At 36.1% G+C, this 24668-nt stretch overlaps 1 protein-coding gene across 3 annotated transcripts in view; it reads left to right on the plus strand.

Moving 5' to 3' along the window:
- PCDH7 (protocadherin 7) overlaps positions 1-24668 on the plus strand; it is a gene marked incomplete at its 5' end in the record, with an annotated part of 309969 nt that overhangs the window by 138759 nt on the left and 146542 nt on the right. For all 3 annotated transcript variants that reach the window (XM_080612207.1, XM_080612208.1, XM_080612209.1), the window contains one exon: positions 18803-19019. In XM_080612207.1, the coding sequence (XP_080468333.1) occupies positions 18803-19019 (217 nt within the window). The remainder of the gene's footprint in view (positions 1-18802; positions 19020-24668) is intronic.

Below are 24668 nucleotides of genomic sequence, written 5' to 3' on the forward strand. Positions count from 1 at the left end.
GTCCAATTATTTTATATTCTGAAAGGAAATTGAAGAGTTGTAGTTTTCCTAGATAATCATAAAAATAACTGTGTCCCGTGAGAATCCAGTACTGGCTAACAGTGCAGTTCATCAGAACCTGCAGGCCAGCGTGACCCTGGGGAAAATTGGCCTTGCTATTTAGAGAGCATTTCTGGTGGAGAATTTTGATATTTTCGTTATGTGATTCTTTTCTAAATTATGTGATGTTTTCATTATGTGATCCTAATTTATTTCCATGTGACAATATTGCAAAAAATGTTTTAGAATGAAAATTTTTTTTTTATTTTAATTGTGTTTTGACTAAATAATATCAAGTTACTCTTTTTCTGTGACATCTAATTATCAAAAAACCCTACATTTACTGCCTGCATGACACTGTACAATGAAAGAATAGAATTACATCAAGTATCCAAAGCACCTTTTGCTTTTGGTACTTCAGTATTGGAGAGAAAGAGAGGTGGTTAGGCAGAAAAGTCACTTGTCTACGTGACTCCTCTTAGCAGCAGAATAGACAATTTATTTCACTTTGGCACATTTTCTTAACAACATTTTAATATTTAAAGCTTCTTTGGAACTGATAGCAAGCATCAGAGTGAATGTCTTGAATTACAGTCACAGAGTTAAACACATTCTTAGATGAATATTTGAGAAAGAGCATAATAAGGATGAATTTTACTGTCTGAAAAGACAATGTGAACTACTTCTAATCATCTTTCAATCGTAGTACAATTCTGTGGGCCTCTGATTTCTTCTAGGAAATGTATCAGGCTGGTTTCTCCTTCTGACCTTGTAAGTTACCCATCAGGTTTATAGCTGTGAAAGAAAAGAACATGAACTGCAGTTTGTGAAATCTTTTAGAACTTTTCTAAGTCTCAGAAGTGTTCATGGATAATGTGATAATGTTTTTATGACCAAAAAATATCTGTAAAAGTGATTGACAGGGATGACTATACAGTGACTACTAAAAATGTAGGGTTTAGTGAATTGTAATTCAAACTTATCCTTCATCACCCACATAACAAAATGTATCATAAATCTTTTGTTGTCTGTTGTATTTATGAGACATGCAAGCTTAGAATATTTTTCTTCCTGCTACCTTACTTTCAGAATGACTTAAAGAGACTAAAAGAACATGAGCTCTAGCCAATGCATGTTCCTGATAATAAAAATTTATGCATCTTTCTTACAAGCAAGAAAAACAATCTGAGGAATTATCCATGAATATTTGCCACAATTGAGCTGTGCTGAAAAGATCTTGGAAGGTACCGAAGCAAATTACCTGAATCTTTTAAAAGGGAACCTTCTCAACAATCTGTAGTTCTCATCAATGAAACACATGCTGTATTCATCAATGGGAGAAAGCACTTTTCCATATTTAACTTGTTGTATATTGATATTATTATCTGAAGAGGTGTTCTTTTTTATGCTAACCAGTTCCAGAATACTTCAAATAGCTTGACTATTGAAACCTATCTTGAGGTTCTACTTATAAAAATAGATCTATAAAGTTTTAATTATGAACACTTTAAATACTTTTATTGCAAACCATGCTCTTCTGTTTATATTTTGCAGTATTTGACGCATAATAATTTGACTTTTCTTCAGATTCATAACTTCTTTAATGATTTTTCTACTATGAAAATCTTTTAAGTTATTAACTTAAAAGATGTCTTTCATTTGCAGGTCCAAATCTGAAGTGAAAGATAAAAGTGATTTTGTTTTGGAATGCAAAAATGAAAATGAAACTGCATATGTGGAAATCAAGTCCTACGATAATAAGAGTAGACATATCCAAAATTTAGCAAAGTCTCCACTGTTTTCCAGCAATCATCTCATTGCCTACTTCAGAAGTCATACTTTTAATATTAACTGTCTAGAGCATGTATTGACACATGCCAGGATTACTTTTATTAGAAATCACAAAAAAAAATTTGGTTTCATAGACTCTCATCACCAGACTTTTGAAAGAAAAAAAGTTCAAACCAACATGCTTTTCTGTGACATTACACTGTTTTCCCAATCAGTAATAATTTTGTGACAAGTTCATGGTTGTAATCAATTCCACAAAAATATTCCAATACTTCTTATGAGGCTTTATATTTAAAGCACCTTTAGTGTGTTAACTACATTTTCAAATAATCACTAACATTTTGAGTCAAGTGTAAAGTAATAATGTCACATTTTAACAGCTCTTACACTTAAGCGGTTTGGTTCAAATGACATCACTGACAATGACAAAGTGACTTTTAACCTAAAAGGATGAGGTTGCAGATGGCCATAATAGGAAATATGCACCAATATCTACACTTGAGTAGGTGATAATTTATGCAACTAATTATTTTTTAAAAAATATATTTCTGTGTTTATGTTTTTGGGATATTTTTACAACAATCAGTTTATTATCAGCTAAATGTCTCCTTTCAAAGCGTGCTTTAAAATAACCATCAAGCTCTCTGTTGTTTTGTGGACCACTGTACTTAAAATATTTTCATAAAATGGAAGAATCAGTATAGTTTAATTTTGCAGTAGTGTTATAGTTTTAAAGGCTTTTCAGTATGAAACGTGAAAAAACAAGCAAATGACTAAGACAGCTCCCCTCCCATATTTGGCATGAGTTTTAATTATACAAAGTGGCTGTATTGATAATTAGCCTTGGAGTATAATTCTGGACGTGGACCTCATCTGTTATTTTGTATTGTAACTACCTTTTTATCAGTTTCCTCTTCAATTACCTCTTTTAAATATATCTTGTCCACCGATCTATTTATCACAATGAAAGTGCATATAAGCCTGATTAAAATGAAATAATGGAAGAAATTGTATCTTAATGTTAATTTATGCCTCTTTTTTTCCCATCAAACCTCTAGTGTCTTTTCAAATATATAATTTCTGAATAAAATTAACCATTTTCGCTTTCAAGACCCTGTATTTTGAGCCTGTGGCATTTTATAGAATCATAGAGTCATAGAATAATTAGGGTTGGAAAGGACCTTAAGATCATCTAGTTTCAACCCCCCTGACATGGGCAGGGACACCTCACACTAAACCATGCCACCCAAGGCTCTGTCCAACCTGGCCTTGAACACAGCCAAGGATGGAGCATTCACAACTTCCCTAGGCAACCCATTCCAGTGCCTCACCACCCTTACAGTAAAGAACTTCTTCCTTATATCCAATCTAAACTTCCCCTGTTTAAGTTTGAACCCATTATTCCTTGTCCTATCACTACAGTCCCTAGTGAGGAGTTCCTCTCCAGCATCCTTGTAGGTCCCCTTCAGATACTGGAAATTATTATTATAATTTACATAGCTACAGAGTTCACCAAGAATAATATTTGTTGCTTCTGACTTGAGTGATCTAAAAGTTATGTAACTAATTTAAATTCCTCAGTATTTATTGAAAACTATTTCTATTCTGTTAACTAGCTTCCTAGACAGAATACATTTCTATATTTCTGTCCTTCCACTTCTTGTAGAGAGCATAGCTGACTATCTGAGATTTTATGCCTGGGTTTTTATTGCCCAATTTATACAAAATGTGTCAACCATTTAAAAATCACAATGCATTTAAATTTAAGGCATTTAAATTTAGAGAATAATGTGGACAACTTAGATGAATGAACAGTAAACATGCATTGAGTACTGCATGATGCATAAGAATAATACAAAATATTGAATCTATTATTTATTATGGAAAATATTTGGAAAACATTTCAAGTGTAGATTTCTTGAAAATATATCATCATTGATACAGTTTTGGTGATCAGTGCAAAAATTCTTATTCCTAATCACTCACAAAATGCATTAATATATGTATTTGCATATCTCCTTTATTAGACTTGAAGTGCCTGGTTTGTCTATTCATATGTGTTTAGAATTTATTCATATTCTTCCATGAATTTTTTCTGAATTTTCATAATATTTGATTTTGTGACTGTCCTTGTTCATATTGGGCTAGAGTCTTATCTTGTGAACAGCTGCTAAAAAGAAAATATTCTCAATAATATTAATAATTAACATTTTTTTCAGTGATGACAGGATAAAGTCAATCAAAATGTGATACTTAAGACCCAAAGAGGTCCACTTCAATGCAATGTGCATTAATAGTTCAAATCTTTATTGATGGTTATTTTTCTTCCCTGTTTGTCTAATGAGTTATATACAGAACACTGTGGTCTATTAGCAATATATTAAAAATATTTCATCTAAGCTTAGCAGTAGGAATACTTTTCATTATTTGGAAGAAAACATTATTTCTTGTGCATCAGTGCTTTGTTAATACTAAAACTTTATGTTTTGAAAGGTTCATATATAATTTAGCTATTTAGATCTGTGATTTCACTGGCCTTTGAGTAACGGTTCCTTTGTAGACACAAGCTTCTCATAGCTTTCTCTCAACATAGAGAAAGCAATTTTTATAAAAGGCTATGTCTACATTACCAAATAAAATAACACAGGAAGAACTGATCTCTATAGTGGAACAGTGGGTGCTGAAGCTGATTTTTCATACTATATGCATTTTGTGGAGTTTTGCTGCGGACAAGCTGTAGTCTGATCCTGTGAACTGAGCTCCTGTTATTTCAGTCTCTCTAGGCATGCTTTTGGATCATATTCTTCATTTGAATTGTATCCAAAAAAAGTCCAGTATATTTGCTTCAAGATAGTTCTTCCAAGAATAAAAAAGTACAATAATTGAGGATGATAAGGAGATTAATTTGTGTAGCTCATACCTTATGTGAACTAAAATATTGATCCAGATTCACTAAAAATGCTATACAGAATCTGACAATTTTATCTTTTGTGAACTATTCTGTAGTTCTAAAATCTTATTCTTTTCTATATATACGTATATAAATTTATACATATATATACACATATATGTGAAATAGAATGGTGTGCCAGAACCTCAAGTGATATATGCATATATGTGAGTATTGCTTAATTGCCTAACTTGTTTCCATCACATCACATTTTGATCCATTGGGTTGAAGACAACTAAAGAATCATAATCCTGTAGGCTATCAAAAATATGTGTGGACAGTCTTTCCACTCTCATCTTTTCGCTAAGGGTAGTTGTACGTAAATTACTTTATAAGCAGACTTTTTTAGGGGGGTTTGGGCCTCATAACTAGAGTAAAGGACTACATTCTTTTTCCTTTCAACACATTAAGTTATTTTAATAATGTTCTAGACTCAAGAGACACTGCTGATGATATCAACTTAAGTATCTGGATCATTGAACTGGTAAGGTGGAAATGAGGGGTTTGTTTTCAGAGAATAATATTTGAGCCAATGAGAAATTTAAATGAAATAGTGTAGCAAATAGACAAAGATAAAAATTTCTCATACTTTTGCTGAAAGCAGGAGCTAACAGACTTAATAGCCTTTGTGAACTTAAATCCCTGAGCTAGTTTTGGGTAGCAACTTCTCTGCTGAAAAACAGAAGGAAAAGAAACCAAACAACCCTCTCCAGGAAAGACAGACTCTTAAAAGATTTCAAGAAAAGAGAAAGATCTGATCACAGAAAAGTTTGAAAGTAAAGAATGTTAGCCGTTGTGAAAGTGTAAGCAGTAGGTAGTATAAGATACTGGAAAGACACTTAGCTAAATGAATACTGTTCCAGTGCTGTAGTGATAGATTTTGGTCAAACAAAACAGTATTCTTAGAATTTTAATGAGAATTATTAGAAAGAGCTAGAATATAATGTACTAAGTTCAGAGCAAAAAAAGTAGATTCAGTGAAATAGTGTTTAACCCACATGTAAAATTTAGAATAGGATTGATGTTTGGTTTTTTTTGTTTGGTTCTTTTTCTTTGTTTTTTTTTTTTTGTTGGTTTTTTTTTTTTGCTTTTTTTTTAGGAAAATAAAAAATAAGATAAAAAATCTAATTTCACATTATAATTATTCTTGGAAAGACAAAGTTTTTCTTGCACTAGAAAAACATGAGAGCATTTCAGGATTGTAGAGGCTTGGTTCTTATAATTTTCAAACAATAGGATTCTGAAGTGGTAAAAAAAGTATATTTCTATGAGCAGGCAAAAAATTATAATAGAATTTTACCATTCCAGCTACATATTCTCATTTATTCTTGGTTTCTTTATGCTCATCTTTCACCAGTTACCACGAAGAGCTCTTGTGAAATGCTAGGAATATTTGCTTCATTTAAAAGCCTTGTAGATCTTGTTTAAATTTTTTCTAAATAAATTTGTGTGTTACTTTTAACAGATACAAGGGTTATTTGGAATTTGCTTAATGAACATAGCTGGGAGAATGAAAATTATTTGAGGCTGCTCAGAAGTCATTGTGGTGATTCAGAAAGGAAAATTTGGATAACAAGCACGAGAGGATATTTGAGAAAAATACTGAACTTCAAAGGAAAAAGTGTATGTTTGAATGTTACAGTAAAGATGCCCATAATGTAAAATGCATATTGAAATACTATTCCTCAATATAAAATCTTATCATGGAGCTTTGGGCTTAAGCAAATTGATAGTGGATTTGTATTTCTTATTTGCACAGAACAACAAAAAAAATACTCTTTTGGTTCATGACTGGCAGCTCAGTAGTGTAACTAAAATTAATAAAAATGCTACCAAAATAAATAGCAATAATGATGGAGAGTCTTTCTCCTGCATGTAGAATTCTTACCTGATAGCTGAGCCAATCACAGTTCATCACAGGTGATGCTTGCTACAGACCTGTAATGTCAGGATTTATTTATTTTTTTTTATCAGTTCCTGTTTTAACTTGCAATTGTTAGTACTTTTTTGCTAAAGTAAAAGAGAAAGTTCATTATTCTTCCAGTGTGTTTCTCCTCTTTTCTCCTCCTACTGCAATACTTGTCTCAGGTGTTTCAGTCTCCTCATTGAAAAATAGTGCCTGTTCAGTTTCATTTCCTGCCAATTTTATATTAACCACAGTGATAGAAATTTAGAACAGAGGAATTATGTGATTTGAATAAGGAAAAGAGTTATGTGGGTGGAAACTATTCAGCATTTTGTTTGTCTTCCAACAAGCTTCCAGCAATTAAGAATGAATAGAAAGAAAAGGATAATGACATGTTTTATCAAAATTCAAGTGCTAAAGAAACACTGAGTTTATGTGATGAGTTGATGCATCTCTTCTGCCTATTTTTTCAGATATATCCTACACAGAGTCACTGTGTTAGTCTTACGTGGAGACTGACATTGATTGACTTTCTGAAGCTAAAGGGAATTATATTATTATTTAGGTTTGACTCATCACCAGTGCTTTTTCTGCTTTGGCATTAACTGAAATACAGAAATTCCATTCAAACATAGGAATCATACCATAGAATCATAGGATGGTTTGGGTTGGAAGGGACCTTCAAATCATATAGTTCCAAACCCCCTGCCATTCCAGGGACACCTTCCACTAGATTAGGCTGCTCAAAGCCCCATCCAGCCTGGCCTTGAACACTTCCAGGGATGGGGCAGCCATAACTTCTCAGGACAGCCTCTTTCAGTGTCTCACCAGCCTCACAGTAAAGCATTTCTTCCTAATATCTAATCTAAATCTACCTCTTTCAGTTTAAAGCCATCCCCCCTTGTCCTATCACTACATACTTTGTAAAAACTCCCTCTCCAGATTTCTTGTAGGCCCCCTTTTGGTATTGGAAGGCTGCTCTAAGGTCTCCCCAGAGCCTTCTTTTCCCCAGGCTTTACAACTCCAGTCCTTTCAGCCTGTCTTCATAGCAGAGGTCCTACATTCCTCTGATCATCTTTGTGGCCCTCCGCTGGACTTGCTCCAACAGGTTCACATCCCTCTCATGTTTGAGGCCCCAGATCTGAATGCAGTAGTCTAGATGGGGTCCCATGAGAGGAGTGGGGGAGAATTACCTCCCTCATCCTGCTGGTCATAGTTTTGTTTTTATGCCACCCAGCACAAGGTTGGCTTTCTGGGCTGCAAGTGTACATTGCTGATCCATGCTGAGCTTCTCATCAATCAACACACAAAGTCCTTCTCCTAAGGGCTGCTCTCAATCAATTCGACACCTAGCCTGTAGCTGGGCTTGGGATTGCCCCACCCAGGTGCAGGATCTTGTGTTTGGCCTTGTTGAACTTCATGGGGTTTGCACTGTGCCACCTCTCACCTGCCAGCATCTGCCTAGATGGCATCCCTTCCCTCCAGCATGTCAACTGCATCACACAGCTTGGTGGTGGTGGCAAATTTGCTGAGTGTGCACCTAATTCTGTTTTCCATATCAATGACAAAGATATTAAACAGTGCCAGTCCCAGTACTGACCCCTGGGGAGCACCACTCACTTGGGCATTGAGCCATTGACCACACTCTTTGAGTGTAACCATCCAGCCAAGAAAAGCCTTCTTTACTATGCATGGCTGAACAGCATAACAGGTTGCTCAGAGAGACTGTGGAGTCTCCATTCCTGAAGATATTAAAACCCTGACTGATTACAGCCCTGGTTAAAGTACTCTAGGCAACCTACTTCAAGCAGGAGGATCAGATTAGGTGATCTCCAGAACTGCCTCTTTGGCCAAGTTAAATCTTAGTGAATAACCTAAAATATCACATTGTTAAAGTGGGAAGTCATCTGATTTGAGAATTAAGGAAAAATTAATACTTTAGTTTCTGATTTTCCAGGATTTTGGGTAATACCCAGGATAAAGCAGAATGAATTAGTAGAAATATTTAAAATAACTTGCTCTAACATTAAGTTGGGGCTAATTTTTTATACTTCTGAACATATTATTTCTTGGGTTGCATTTTACAGTTTTTCAAAGTATTTTCAAAAATCCCAGTTCTTTTGAGAAATAGATATTTTTACAGCAGGAAGGCCTGATAGACTCTATTTTTTCTAAGCACCAAGTAATTGAGAAAATTGCCAGCTCTTTGTTGCTAATCCCTTTGTATTTAGAATAAATTGTGAGGTAACTGGCTAAGAAAGGGTTGATGGTTGTAACCCTAGCTCTCAATTAAACATAAAAAAGATTTGCTCTTCAACACTACTGCTGTGGTCTGAGTGCACCAGGATTTGAATCAACAGTATTTACAAAGTTGATAGCAACTGCTATACAGAAACTATGAAAGTATATAATCATTGAAAAATGTTAAGTATCAGGAAATACAATGCAAAACTAGAAATTTTAGAAAAAGAAAGAAAAACCCCTCTCATAATGGACAAAAAGTGTCATGATTATGCATCATGAACCTTTGTGTATATGTTGATTTTTACGAAATTTATCCACAGTCTGTCCCTATGGCCAAACTCCGAAATGTGTCTTCATGAATTCAAACTATAATATGATTTTATTTTCTGTCTTGGATAGGGAAGAGTTAATTAGTACAGGCGAAGATAAACACTGTGCCATAGAATAAGTTAGTAAGACTCAAAAAGTACAAACTGAATGATACATATGTTTTTGGCATTGCAGTTATTTTTTGTTGTGTTGGTGAGGGGAAAAGAAAGTATCTATATGGTTTATGAAATACAGTTGAAACAAAGAAGACCTGGTGATTTACCTTTGGGCTATAATGTGAAGGATTATTTTTTGTCTGTGATCTGATCATCTCTATGATCAGATATAATCAGGAATAATTCCATATGCTGTTGTCAGAAAATATGATCAGTTTTATTATAAGACCTATTGCATTCTTACTAAATGTGACTCTAGTAAAAACTGCTCCTACTAAGGGACTAGGAAGGTATTAGGGTTGCTGTTTTTCTGGGAAGGACAAATTGAAGAGCTAGTGGTTTTGTTTAGGTAAAAGCAACTCTACAATGTTGATTCACAGTGCTGGCAGATGGAGCTGTGTTAATGTTGTGTAGTGAAAATCAATAAAACTAAACATAATCCTCTCCTTTCCCCTCAAGGGTATGTGCCTTATTTTGTCAGGAAAATTTCTTATGTGCATTCTCACTAGGAAATTTCTCATGTGCATTCTTCTTTGAAATGTTACTGGCGTTATATCAATGGAAATAAAAAATTAAGGATGTCTGTTTCTCCTTGTTAAAGTGCATTATTATTGGCATTCTAATAAATGTATGAGATAACCAGCATTTTACTAATAACTTTTTGGAAATGTTAATACTGATATTCAGCCGCCTTCCTTCCTGTTTGTCTTATTTATATGCAGTTTTCCTTGAAAACTCAAATGCTTTAGATTAGGATCTAAATGAAGAGTAGAGTACATGGAGAATGTTCCCGTTTATGGAGGGATTTTTTGCATTCATAGCAACTGATGCATAAATAGCATTTATTATGTATGAATATTCTACTGTTTATAACTTTCTTGATAGGAATTAGATCTCATTTAACTTGAATGTTCTTGTTAGTAACAATAAAGGACTACTAAAGGACTGCTATGGGTTACATTAGCAGAAATATGCATATGCTTACAGGTTTTTTTTTCAGAGGCATTTTATATCATTCCCATATTTTTGTGTTTTCATCAACTTTGCCTCTGAGATGTCATATTTTTAGGGTGTTAAAATTAAATGCCATCATTAGTCTAGCCTCACTTTTCAAAGTATATAAAAACTCATTATTATTTTTATAACTGGCAGTTTTGTTATGAATGTTTCTACAGTTATCCAGATTATACTGCTAAAGTATATGGTGTTTTATGTATCAGAAAGGATGACAGTACACCATAATGAGGATATCCAATTTTTTCTGTTTTTAAAATTCATTAAATCGATCAAATACAGTGTTCTTTAATTTTGCAGGCAACAAACATACATTATAATCAAGGTCTATGTCTTTTTATCAGAAAAGCACAGGCTTTTAATCAGAAAACACATGTTATTCCACAAGGTTCAATACATTCAAAATTTGCAATACATTTTGCCTGAAAATATCTAAGAAACGATACATTATAGGGGTCAGAATTCTGAGGCTTGTTCTGGAAGTAGAAGCGTAATAAATGCTGCAGAATAGCAATTAACATGCACGTCATTTTTTTCAGAAAGGATTTTGACAGCATTGTTTCATACGCACTGATAATCTGTGGAATATGCTGAATTGTCTTAGAATCATAGAATAGTTAGGGTTGGAAAGGACCTTAAGATCATCTAGTTCCAACCCCACTGCCATGGGCAGGGACACCACACACTAAACCATATCAGCCAAGGCCTCATCCAACCTGGCCGTGAACACTGCCAAGGATGGAGCATTCACAACCTCCCGGGGCAACCCATTCCAGTGCCTCACCACCCTCTCAGTAAAGAATTTCTTCCTTATATCCAATCTAAACTTCCCCTGTTTAAGTTTGAACCCGTTACCCCTTGTCCTGTCACTACAGTCCCTGATGAATAGTCCATCCCCAGCATCCTTGTAGGCCCCTTTCAGATACTGGAAGGCTGCTAGGAGGTCTCCATGCAGCCTTCTCTTCTCCAGGCTGAACAGCCCCAACTTTCTCAGCCTGTCTCCATACAGGAGGTGCTCCAGTTCCCTGATCATCCTCGTGGCCCTCCTCTGGACTTGTTCCAACACTTCCATGTCCTTCTTATGTTGAAGACACCAGAACTGCATACAATACTCCAAGTGAGGTCTCAGGAGAGCAGAGTAGAGGGGCAGGATCACCTCCTTTGACCTGCTGGTCATGCTCCTTTTGATGCAGCCCAGGATACGGTTGGCTTTCTGGGCTGCGAGTGCACACTGCCGGCTCATGTTCATTTTCTCATCGACCAGCACCCTCAAGTCCTTCTCCGCAGGGCTGCTCTGAATCTCTTCTCTGCCCAACCTGTAGCTGTGCCTGGCATTGCTCCGACCCAGGTGTAGGACCTTGCACTTGGCATGGTTAAACTTCATCAGGTTGGCATCAGCCCACCTCACAAGCGTGTTGAGGTCCCTCTGGGTGGCATTCCTTCCCTCCAGCGTATCAACCAAACCACACAGCTTGGTTTCATTGGCAAACTTGCTGAGGGCGCACTCAATCCCACTGTCCATGTCACCAACAAAGATGTTGAACAAGACTGGTCCCAACACCGATCTCTGAGGGACACCACTCGTTACTGGTCTCCAGCCAGACATCGAGCCATTGACCACAACTCTTTGCGTGCGGCCATCCAGCCAGTTCTTTATCCACCGAGTGGTCCACCCATCAAATTGATGTCTCTCCAATTTAGAGACAAGGATGTCATGTGGGACAGTGTTGAACGCTTTGCACAAGTCCAGGTAGATGATGTCAACTGCTCTGCCCCTGTCCATCAGTTTCGTAGCCCCATCATAGAAGGCCACCAAATTGGTCAGGCAGGATTTCCCCTTAGTGAAGCCATGCTGGCTGTCACCAGTCACCTCCTTGTTTTTCATGTGCCCTAGAATGTCTTCCAGGAGAACCTGCTCCGAGATTTTGCCAGGCACAGAGGTGAGACTGACTGGTCTGTAATTCCCCGGGTCATCTATTTTCCCCTTCTTGAAAATGGGGGTTATATTTCCCTTTCTCCAGTCGTTGGGAACTTCACCTGACTGCCATGATTTTTCAAATATGGTGTTCAGTGGCTTAGCAACTTCATTCGCCATCTCCTTCAGGACCCGCGGATGGATTCCATCAGGTCCCATGGACTTGTGTACGTTTAGGTTTTTAAGATGGTCTCTAACCAGATCCTGTCCTACAGTGGACCTAGGGTCCTCATTCTCACAGTTCCTGCGTTCGCCTTCCAAGACTTGGGTGGTGCGGTCAGAGATTTTGCTAGTGAAGACTGAGGCAAGAAGTCATTAAGAACCTCAGCCTTCTCCAAATCCCGGGTAGCCAGTTCTCCAGATATCTTCCGAAGGGGGCCTACGTTGTCCCTAGTCTGTCTTTTACTTGCTACATACCTATAGAATCCCTTCCTATTATCCTTAAGATCCCTAGCCAAGTTTAATTCTAACTGGGCCTTAGCCTTCCTTACCTGGTCCCCAGCTTCCCGGACAACATCCCTGTATTCTTCCCAGGCCGCCTGTCCCTGCTTGTACCTTCTATAAGACTCTTTTTTCCTTTGAATTTTCCTCAGCAGCTCCTTATCCATCCATGGAGGTCTCCTGGCCCTCTTGCTGCACTTCCTTCTATTTGGGATGCAACACTCCTGAGCTTGGAGCAGGTGATCCTTGAATAACAACCAAGAGTCTTGGGCCGCCCTGCCCTCTAGGGCTGTGTCCCATGGAACCTTACTAAGCAGGTTCCTGAAGAGGCCTCTTGAAGTCCAGGGCAGTAAGCTTGCTGCACTCTCTTGTCACTGTCCTGGGGATCTCGAATTCGACCATCTCGTGGTCACTGCAACCAAGGCTGCCCTGAAGTGTCACATTTCTAACCAGCCCTTCCCTGTTGGTGAGCACGAGGTCAAGCATGGCACCTCTCCTTGTCAGCTCCTCTATTACTTGCAGAAGAAAGTTGTCTTCCACACAATCAAGGAACCTCCTGGATTGCTTGTGCCGGGCTGTGCCATCACTCCAACAGATGTCAGGGTGGTTGAAGTCTCCCATAAGAACAAGGGCCTGTGAGCTTGAGGCTGTTCCTATCTGCCTATAGAGCACTTCATCCACAGATTCCTCTTGATCAGGCGGTCTGTAACAGATCCCCACAATAATGTCCCCCATCGCTGCTCTCCCTTTAACCTTGACCCACAAACTCTCTGTCGACTGCTCACCCATCCCCAGGCAGAGTTCCATACTCTCCAGCCTATCCCTAACATAAATAGCAATTCCCCCTCCCTGCCTGCCAGGCCTGTCTTTTCTATAGAGTCTGTAACCTTCCATTCCAACACTCCAGTCATAGGAACCATCCCACCATGTTTCTGTGATGCCTACTATATCATACTCCTGTAGTCGTGCACACATCTCTAATTCCTCTTGTTTGTTCCCCATGCTACGGATGCTTGTATAGAGGCATCTGAGCCGAGCTCCAAAATGAAGCCGGCTCATTGGCTGGAGCAGCTGGAATATCTCTGCATCGCTCCGAGCATTTATTGTAGGTGCTGGCAACTGACTGGGTGTGTTGGGATGGAACGATGCCCCCCTCCCCCAACACATCTAGTTTAAAGAAACCTTGACCAGCCTGGCAAGCCTCCTACCAAAACCACTCTTCCTCTTTGCCAGATCAGCTCTACCAGCCCCCAGTAGACCTGGCCTACTAACTTGGGTCCCGTATTCAAAACACCCAAACCCCTGACTGTGGCACCATCCTTTTAACCATTTATTAACCTGGCCAATCCTCCTAGCTTTTTTAAGGTCTCCCCCGGTATCCTGGAGAATTAACTATCCTGTATCTTAACTAAGCTGAATACTATGTGTGTTAGTTTTTTGTCACAGAATTCCTACTCAGTACAGCACTTTAAAAAAATTTTGAGATGGACATCCAGATATGTTTAAAAATTTATTATTAACAACTTAGTAGAGACATATCAAATTCCTTTTAATTCAGAGGATAAATAATGATATTGTTAGGGATTTTCAGCCTTAGCTATAAACCAGCCCAACTTTGAATCTGGCACATGTATTCTTTTCTATATGCCATCTAGGTAAGACATACATCCTTAAAACAATAGGGGAAGATGAACAGGATGGTCCTAAATCTTTGATAGTTCTTTCCAAACTTTTAAATGACATTATTGCTTGTAATAATCTTGTAACTGCAGATGTGATAATGCGATAATGTGATAATGTGATAACCAGATATTCTATGCTTGTAATCTAGCTGGCACTGGTTTCTGGAAACTCCGTGGGAAAGGGAACATAAAATTTTAAATAATTAACAATTTATTTTCATTCCCATTTTAAGTTGCATCACTTGTACTAACTGTAGATGATGCAAAGTGTTTATGGTGCAGCATGTCTTTGCCACAAAGTGATCCCAGGCAGATGATTATGTCTGGAAAAGTAGGTGGAATTGATTCATCACAATCGGCAAATACAACCTTAAAACCCTTTAAGCAGGTGTGTTTTTCCAAGGTGAAACTTCAGTAAGGGACAAGTCTTATTTTAATGGTAGGTTCCATTGACTGAGCTCAGGTCTGAGTTACAGGGTGATATTTTTACCACTTCACAGTCAATCTGTACCCGAAGGTCCTCAACATCTTTTACAAAGTAGTTGCTAAGCTGTGGTTTGTGGTTCATATCATATGACTATCACGTCAATAGGGCCTTTCAAATGTAGATTTTAATGTTTCCTCTGGAAGGTCTGATAACAGGTAAACATAGCAATCTGTGGGAAATTATGGGAATTGATTATTTAGTTTGCATGTTTTCTCAACTCATCACAGAATCTCTAGCAGCTAATTCCTTCCTTGAGAGATAATATGATATTTAGGAATAAACTAGGGTTTAAGTAAATCCAAATTATGCATTTTGACAAAGTTTGTATAACTGGTCCAGAACTTAGTGGCAACTGACAGATAGTTAGAGAGTACAGGATCTCATTGCATGAAGTTTTGGTGTATCGAACGGTTCACAGCTTAAGTACTGATCTAAAAAAGGATTTATAAAGTTAATTTTTGTGAGGACAGTAAGACTAATTATGATGTGATAATATTGGAATCTAGTCAAGATAAATCCTTAAGTGGAAATTTAGAAGCTGATTTAATATATCCATTAGCTATTATCAGTATTCAGTATTAGCCAACTTAAGTGGAAATTCTCTAAACTCTATAGAAATTGATGGTCTTGCACCTATTTATATAGTGTAAAATTTGTTCCAGTTTTTTCCTGATATGTGTATGTTATGTATGTATTTAGCAGTACATACTAAGTACACTTAGTATTATGCTTAAATATTTAACATGAGGGAAAATTTATAAATTACTGTTGCTTGCCTGTGTGATTCCACAATATTACATTTTACCATATCTTTTCAAAGGTAAGCTGTATTACTTACACTAGATCTTTAAAGAAAAATACAGTTTCCCGTTAAGAACTAGCATATGGATATTCCTTACATAACTGGCCATTTTGTCTGAAAGCATATTTCTTTATTTTCACTAAATACTATTTAGCATAGTAGGATAGTATATATAACAATACATTTACCCACATATATATGTATAACCCCATATATCATCTTAGAGCCTGAACCCCTGACTGCATAGAAAGTGGAACAACCAGAGAGTGTGCTCACTGGAGAGACTCCCAAAATAGGGAAGACTGTAGGCTTGTCATGTCTTGCAACACAGGGCAGACAATTCTTTTCATTTGCAGATTTGCAATTGCAAAATAGGGTCAGTGCCCTAGTAGCAGACAGTAGGGTGGAAACTCTGCCTGAGGAAGCTTCAGCATGAGAAATCCTCTTTCAAGGGGGTTGAGGTTTGCAGTGTGCCAGATGTTCAGATGCAGGATGCCTTATCCTGAGGCTTAGTCACTCATTATATCATTATCTGCAGCTCCTTAACCACATGGACACCAGTGACACTGTGAGGATGTTGACTATATCAAGAGTGACTACATGGCTCTAAGGAGACAAGATGAAGGGCACATAGGAGTTCATGGTGTCTCTTCAGTCACAACAATAAAAGGCTTGGGAAGGAGCAGGTAGGTCTGTGGGACAGGGATTTTGCTTTTAGACCAATGGACTCCTTTTGGAGGATTGGGGACATCTGCAGAGAGACAGGATTCACTTGAAAAAGCTGGCGATGGCATCTTTGCTACAAGGCTGGTCATCCTGGTGAGAACCTCAAACTAGAAATGGCTAAGGAGGGAAATTACAACCCCCAGCTAAGTAAGGAGGTGACAAACAGAGGTGGATGACAAAAGGTGGAAGGTGGAAGGTACAACAGAGACCTCTAGAATAATAAAAAAGAATAAAAAACGGTCCACCTCAAAGATGCCATATGTACAGAAATATACACAACCTGCGAAACAAGCAGAAATAACTATAGCTCTGTTACCCTTCTTTGCATTTATTTAGTTATTTCTCTAAGGGAATTAATTTGGATGTAAATTACTCATAACACAATACATAAGCTCTAATTGAAATATGAAAATACAGTATAAATGATGTGGATGTTTTGCAGGACAGACTACTGCAAAAGGGCTTTATCCTTCCTGCATGATTCAGAACTGGTAGGAAAGCTTTCAGAATTCTTTTGCAGTTCAGCAATGGTATTCCTTTCAAATACTCCTGGAAGGGAAAGATCTTACTGGGGAAAAGATAATCATAATGTATATTGTAGATATAGAGTCTTAATCCAGCAGTTCTAATCCTCCTCTATGCTTTCTACTATTTCCACATTAGTGAAAGAAACAGCAACTATAAACTATTTTAATTTGGTCTTCAAATCTGCATTATTTTTTCCCACTATTCTTCTGTTTTGCTCCTCTGTTCTTCTTGCATTAGATATGATATGAAGCTCTAAATTAAATTGGTATAAAAGCACTTTGCAGATGAAGAATAGAAAGAAAATCTAAAAGGGCAAAAACTCACCATGAGAATATAATGATTTTCCCCTTAAAATCTTCTTATATTTCTAGCAACACTCACGTTTACAAACTTTTGATTTACTTGTGCCAGGAAGACTTAATATTGTATTTGTAGTCCAAACTATTTACCATCAGCACTAAATATATCCTCAAAACTTTGTATCCTCAAAAAAGAAAAAATAAAAATTCTAACTGAAACTCCACCCACCCCTCTACTTGTGGACCACCTAATGTGGACTTCTGTTCTTCAGGGCTTGTGTAAGTGCTTGTCGTTGCTGTTTTCCCCCTTCTGGCCTGCATACACACTTCCACCATAGAGTGACCAGAGGTGGGGTGGTGTATGCTTCTGCTTCATTGTAACATAGGGCTTGAAACACATCTGAATTTAAAGGTGGGCAGCACTCTCATTTTAAACGTAGGAAAGTCTGCATAGTATCTTATAAAATGGAACTATTGGTGTTTTAGAAGGTGCTTTCTAGAAAACCAGGTATTTCTCTGTGGTTTTATAGCCTTGCAAACAGCAAGTTATTTCCAATCTATCATTAAATTATTTGAGATGTATCATTACTGCTTGAGTGTATTTAAAATCATAGGTGAATCCTCTAGCTTCTTACTGAAAATACTGCCTTCCCTCAGTGTCCTCTGAAATGTGAAGGATCTACTCTCCCACTTCCTGGAATATTCACTGATGCCAGGGTTCAGCATGTAGGCTTCCAGAGCAATAGTAATATCTGTCATTTTGGATGAATACAAATCTCTAACAATCTATGTTTGTACAGTCCCAGTGGAAGCATGTGGTGTCAGTTGTGCTTGCAGTACTTTAAAGGCTTTATTAAGTCAGCTGGCAACACACCCTGTCTCCAGGCACTGAGTTTTATGGCAAAGGCGCTAAGAGACTGAAACCTTTCCCCCTCTCCCCCTTCTTTTTTTCTTCTTTCTCATGTCAACTAGCTTCCAAAACCACAGGGCATGGTTTTATAAAAAGCTTATGGGTGTGCTGCTATGATGTTAATATCCACAATATAGTTTACAGCTGAGCATTTATACCCACCCACACATTATTACACACATACACACACACACACGCACACTGTCAAATACCTTTATGCAGTCCGATACAAACTCCATTCAAATTATTACTATTAGATAGAAACTGTATTTATAAATCATTTATAAAAGAATTTTGAGGCTTTGAAAAACTGTATGAAGGTTCTGGACCATGTATCACAATAAAAATCCACAGATACTCTGTCCAGTGGCTTTCTAAGGACTGTACTTGCTTTTTGCTTTAATTTAGACAAAATTGTTTAATTGGTAAATGTTAAAATATTAGTTTGCTTAAGTCATGTTTTGAGAATCAGTTGTTCAAAGACTGAACTTTTCAGTGACATTCAGAATCTTTTCTCTTGCAGCCATTTCGTAGAGTGACGTTTTCTGTTGTGAGTCAGCCTCAGGACCCACATCAGGGGTCATTGCAGAGTTGCTATGACAGCGGTCTGGAGGAGTCAGAAACACCAAGCAGTAAGAGTTCATCAGGGCCAAGACTGGGTGCCCTTCCACTCCCAGAGGACAACTACGAAAGGACTACGCCGGATGGCAGTGTTGGTGAGGCAGAGCATATGGAAAATGGTAGGGGCAAACACAACATTCACACACATAATCTCACTAGCAAGTGATACTAAGTAGACTTTTGAAAGGTCAGTCCAAATAAATAATAAATAAATTAAATAGTTAAAATTGTAATTATTTTATTTTAAAGTTTGTTAAAATGCAGATACACAAAATAATGGAACCTAACACTACTAATAAAACCAGCACTTTCTTTTCTTTACATGATTTAAAAGCTATACTGCAGAAGCACTTAAAACATCAAAAAATACAAATAGAGGGCTGGGGAGAGGGTCAGTGAATTAAATTCTATATTTTTCATTTTAGATAAAAGATCATAAAGGAAATGTATTCTATTTTCCTTCCAATTTTGGTTCAAAAACTACTTAGGAATCTTCTGAATGTAATATGGATAGCATCAGCAAAAGAAAGTAAAATTTAAAACCCTCACTCTATAGAATCCCCTTTTCCCCAAAAATGTTATATAGACTGTTTTCAAAATAACACTGTCAAGTCATTGTTTAGAAAAGAACATTATATTTCTTTCTTCACACTTTGTTTTGTACAATACTTTTAGAACATCTCATTTAAATTCAGAATCTATTTATGTAGAAGGAGAAAATGCTGAATCCTTATTTATTCAATAGTAATTCTGCAGCTGTTAAAAGGAAAACTAATTTAAATCTCAAGTTTTCCTTTTTATCTAAAACTATTTAGAATTTTAAAAAGTCTTTTCAATTTGAAATGTGTTTCATAAACCTGAATGTTTTACTGTTCTCTGTTTATTGGCCTTAATCTAAAATTTTATAAAGTCAGACACTGACTTAATTGTCTTTTCATTTGCCCATAAATATTAACATTAATATAAATTATTGTATGTCAAGAGCGTGCAGACTTTTGATAACCAAAAAATTATGGCTTTGCTAATCCAATTGGAATTGATGGGTATATGCAAGAAGGGCAGCATATTTTCTGTAATAGAATCAATGCATTAGTTTGACTAAGTGCATGTTTTAGTTTTTCAGAGATTACAGCACTGGAGAATTGTTCTTGGGTTTTTGTCTTTCCTCAGATAGGCATGTCAACCCAATAAAAGTATGTTATTCTCTTATTCTCCATTGTAAGATATCTAGTATGTATGACTGAAGAGTGGCTACAGCAGTCTATATATGTTTATAATGTATATCCCAACAGCAGATAACTAATTGAGCAAAAAAGGAAGATGGTATTATCCATCTCAAAAGAAGATATATTAGGCTACATATGTGTGTGTGTGTCTATATTTTTCTCTTTGGTTGTTTATATGAATATATCTCTACATTTAATTTTTCTGGGTATGAGGATAGGGAAGAAAGTCATACTGGTATTACTAGAAAAATGTCAGAAAAAAAATCTCTAGACTTTGTGACTAAATTGGGATGATTATTTTACTGTCTGTTTTGTAGTGAGATTTTGTGGCTAAGATAATGAAACTAAACAATTTGTTAAGTCCCTTGGACATATAGAAGTGTAGTATATTACTACACATTAAATTCTGAGTTCAGAAAGTATGCTAACATGGAGTATGCCTGAACCATACAGGCAAAACTGTAAAGCCACTACTGAATATAATTTTTAATATATTTGGTAGCCAATGAAAATCATCACACTTACTGAAGTATAGTTGAAAATGAAGAGTGCTTGAACTGTGTAAAAAATAAACCAGATTTTGTGATGATGTAAAAACTGATATTGCATTCTAAAAGTTAAAGTATTTTAGATCTTGGGTTTTTTTTTGTTGTTGTTGTTGTTTTTTTTTGGTTTTTTTTTTGGGGGGGGGGGGTTTATGTATATATGATACTTCATATTTGGTAGGATGAATTTGTTGGGTTCAGTTTTTTAAAAAATAGTATCACATAGATAAGATAGAAACATTGAGCTAGATAGATATATTATTCCATGAATAAATGAATGAAAACAAATTTACCATAAAGAAATAATTTCACAGCAGGACTTGCATATAGTAGTAAGGAATTCCTTCTCTTTTATAAAACCATAACAGAGATCTTTGAAAGGTGGGTGACAGTGTGATGAAAATTGTACTCTGCAGACTCCTGGATTTTGCTTTCACATTTTAAAAACAAAATTTCATCAGTGTCATGTCATCTGCCTTCAAACATTTTTGTTAACATTAGTCTATAAATAATGACTGAACAGGATGACATATACTTTTGTTCTTTCATATATGTAATATCTGACATTTGAGTGAGAGGTTTCTGTGATCTAATTCTGAAGTCCACTTGTATTTTAACTATTCTAAGCATAATTGTATTTTCAAATTCTGATAATGTAATCTTCAATATTAATGGAACATTCTGATAGAAATAGAATTGGAATTGAAATCTGTCAAGTGTTCATTTGTCACATTTAATTGGAATCTAGGTAATCTGCAGTGTTAAACTTGATTTGGTTTTAATCAGGATTTATACTAGATTTTTTATGCAGATTTTCCATAGAAACAGCACTTTGGAAGCTATCTTAGTTATTAATTGTTATTACTTCAAATATTTACCATTTAATTTCAGTTGGTGTGAAACAATGCAATTATAACTAATTGCTTTGGATTTCCAATTATTTTAAATTTGGAAATTGTAGTTTTCAGCACAATACACTAAACCCTCTGCTACATTTGATACTTTCTTTTTGCAAGCTGACAAAGGAAAACTAATTTTTATAGTTCAGGTAAATGTAAGAAGGTTGAGTTCACAGTCAGACTAGATAGGAAATTCAGCTTTCTGTTTGTAAGAGCGTCTTTCTATTTTCTCAGGCAAAGATAATAAAATGCTGGAAAGAAAAAAAAAGCGTAAGGGAGGTGGTTTTCTTAGAATATACTGTACATTATCTACCAGCCTACATGATTGTCAGATGTAGATTGAAGTTTTATTCTGATGATTAGCTGTGGTGTCAGATGCAGTAGAAAAAAGAAAAAAAGGGAAGAAAAAAAGAAATGTTAACAGATTGACTGTGAAAATTTAGCATGCAAAGATCTTGGTAATTAGTGAAATCTGCAGAACCAGAAGTAACTTCTGAGTTAATTTATCCCCTGCCCTTGGAGCTTTCCTTACAAGGAAATTCTGCTTATATGAGCAGCTTTCTGTAGTTTTGCTGTTAGAATAGCACTGTCTGAACATAAATTGCACAAAATTTTTCTAGAGAACATTTTCATTGCATACATATTTGTATATTAAGGGTAAAGCCATTACCATGGTAAAGGAGTTTCCTGGTCTTTAGTCATAGCCTTCTGGTTTTGATAATGCCTTATGCCACATCATGTTTCTTGCAGCCTTCTTAGAAATATTTCATTATGCTCCTTTTTTTTTTGTTTCCTTTCCTTCCAAATATCTGTATATTTACTATTTATTTATGCATGTGATGACCTAATCAGGGTTTTTTTGGGGGGTGGGGGTTTGATTGTTTGTTTGTGTTTGTTTGTTTCTTAACTTAACTAAAATACCTATCACAGTGAAACTACAGCACTCTAAATTTTGGCTCACATATTCTTCCCTGAAGACTATTATCCATGCAGTCATAACTAGAGTGTTTGCCACACCCAAGATACTCGCATTAAAGCTAGGCTCAGGTATTTCTACATGAACATATTTTTGGTCTGCAGCACACTATGATTCTAAATTAGCCCATGTTTCAGTATTAGATATGTAAGGGTGGAGAACAGCCGTCGCTTTTGTGAAAGAAGGAAAATAAGGGAATGGTTTATAGCTTTCATTTTTAGAGAGGGAAATGGAGTAAAGAAAGATTAAGTGCCATGTCTGAAGTCACAGAGGAAGTAAGGGACAAAACCTGAAAAGGAGCTCAGAATTTTTGTGATTCAGTTGCTTGAGTCCCACAAAGAAATCAGTAGATAAATTACACGCCGGCTGACACATGAAGAACTAAAAGGCAAGGAAAGTACATTATCTCCGTTCATAGTCTGATAATATGCTACATTCTCAGTGACAGTTTCAGATTTAGACTGTAAGTGTCAAAAGTTCCACTGTCAAACTAGAGGAGGGTTTCATGCAATGTGAGATAACTTGAAAATGTGAAAGGAATTTTGATAATTAATAAATGCAATTAATTTTATCTATAAGAGCATTCTCTCTTTTTTAGTTGTAAAAAAGAATTTTAATCTGTCCCCTGGATCAAAGTGTTAAAGTGAAAAAAAGAATCCATTAGTTTACAGAATCCATGTTTACAGAATCCATTTCTCTTTAGGTTTTTGCAGTGCCAATAACACTGGTTAATGTTCTTGAAGACTTAAATATCCTTGTTGTAAGCATTACCAGCAGACTTATTTCATAGAATTACTGCACTTTTCTGTTCCCATTATTTTCAGATGTTTTGTTCTCTTGAATTCAGGTCCTAAAAATTGTGTGTAAATTTTTTTTTTCAAATTGTGTCCTGAAAATGTTGATGGAAGGAGTCCGCTTGAGAGGTTGAGTCAGTAAAGGTTTTCAATGTAGTGATTATATGCTAATAGTTCCTTTTTTTTTGGTTTATTTCATCTTTCAGTGCTGCTATATCTACTTTTTCTTAAATGTTACCTGCTATATCTACTTTTTCTTAAATGTTACCCTGCATGTACGAACCCAAAATACCAGAAAGTGCTGCACAAATTATTATATAATACTTATACATAAGAATTTTTTCTGATAAATCCTAACCTATAACTAGGCACACAATGAACTCTGGATTCTGTAAACCTAGCAACATCTACTTGCAATGTTTTGGCACATATGTATATGTATTCAGTGACAGATTATGTCTTGAACCAGTTTGTTTCGAGAATGGAGTATACTAGCAAGAGCTGTAAAAAGACATTTTATAAGAGGAAAAAAAATCCAGTTCCTAAGACACACTGTGCAAGGATCCCTGTTATACTAGCGTACTCTTAGAGTAAGGCAATGAATCTGGTTGGGAAGAATGCTGGCAGTTTTCCTCCTTGATTTTTTTTCCTTTTTAATCTTTTACCATGTCCCTTTAGATGACCTTACCCCATATGTCTGTAAGTTTCTCCAGCAGAGGAATATATGATTTGCTGACTTATATGCACTGTAGTACTTTAAGTTTCAAAACTATATGGTGTTTGTTCTTTAAGAGTTACTTGCATTTTGAAGTGTTATATATGTATACTTACAATAGAAATGAGAGAAGTATATTTTGATTGTGTTGCAAATTCATAGTGTTGATATATTTTTTTTTGCATATATTTTTACTTTATTAAGTTAATAACATACTACAGAAAGATGAGGAATTATTTTAGGTGCATTATATGTTTTTGCACTAAGATTATCTTACCTACTAAATGTATCTTACCTACTGTTCTATATTTACATTGTACTTCAAATGCGCAATGCAAAGTAAAGGACCAAATATAGGCTGACTGTGAGCAGAGATAACTCTTATTGAAGCTTCCAGAATAGTATATTTTTTATTTCCTCTTTACTTAACTTTTTTTTTTCCATAACCTTACAGAGAAATACCTACAACTTCTGTATACTATCTATTCATTAAGTATGCTTGAGTATTGCTGTGAATTTTTTTCATCTTGATCAGGATTCTGGCAGCTTAAAGAACGTGTGTTTGGATATGCTGGAATCAAAGAAGGAAGGCATATTTCTTTATTGAAAATCT

The sequence above is a fragment of the Psittacula echo genome (assembly GCF_963264785.1).
Source record: "Psittacula echo genome assembly, chromosome: 1".
NCBI lineage: Eukaryota > Metazoa > Chordata > Aves > Psittaciformes > Psittacidae > Psittacula > Psittacula echo.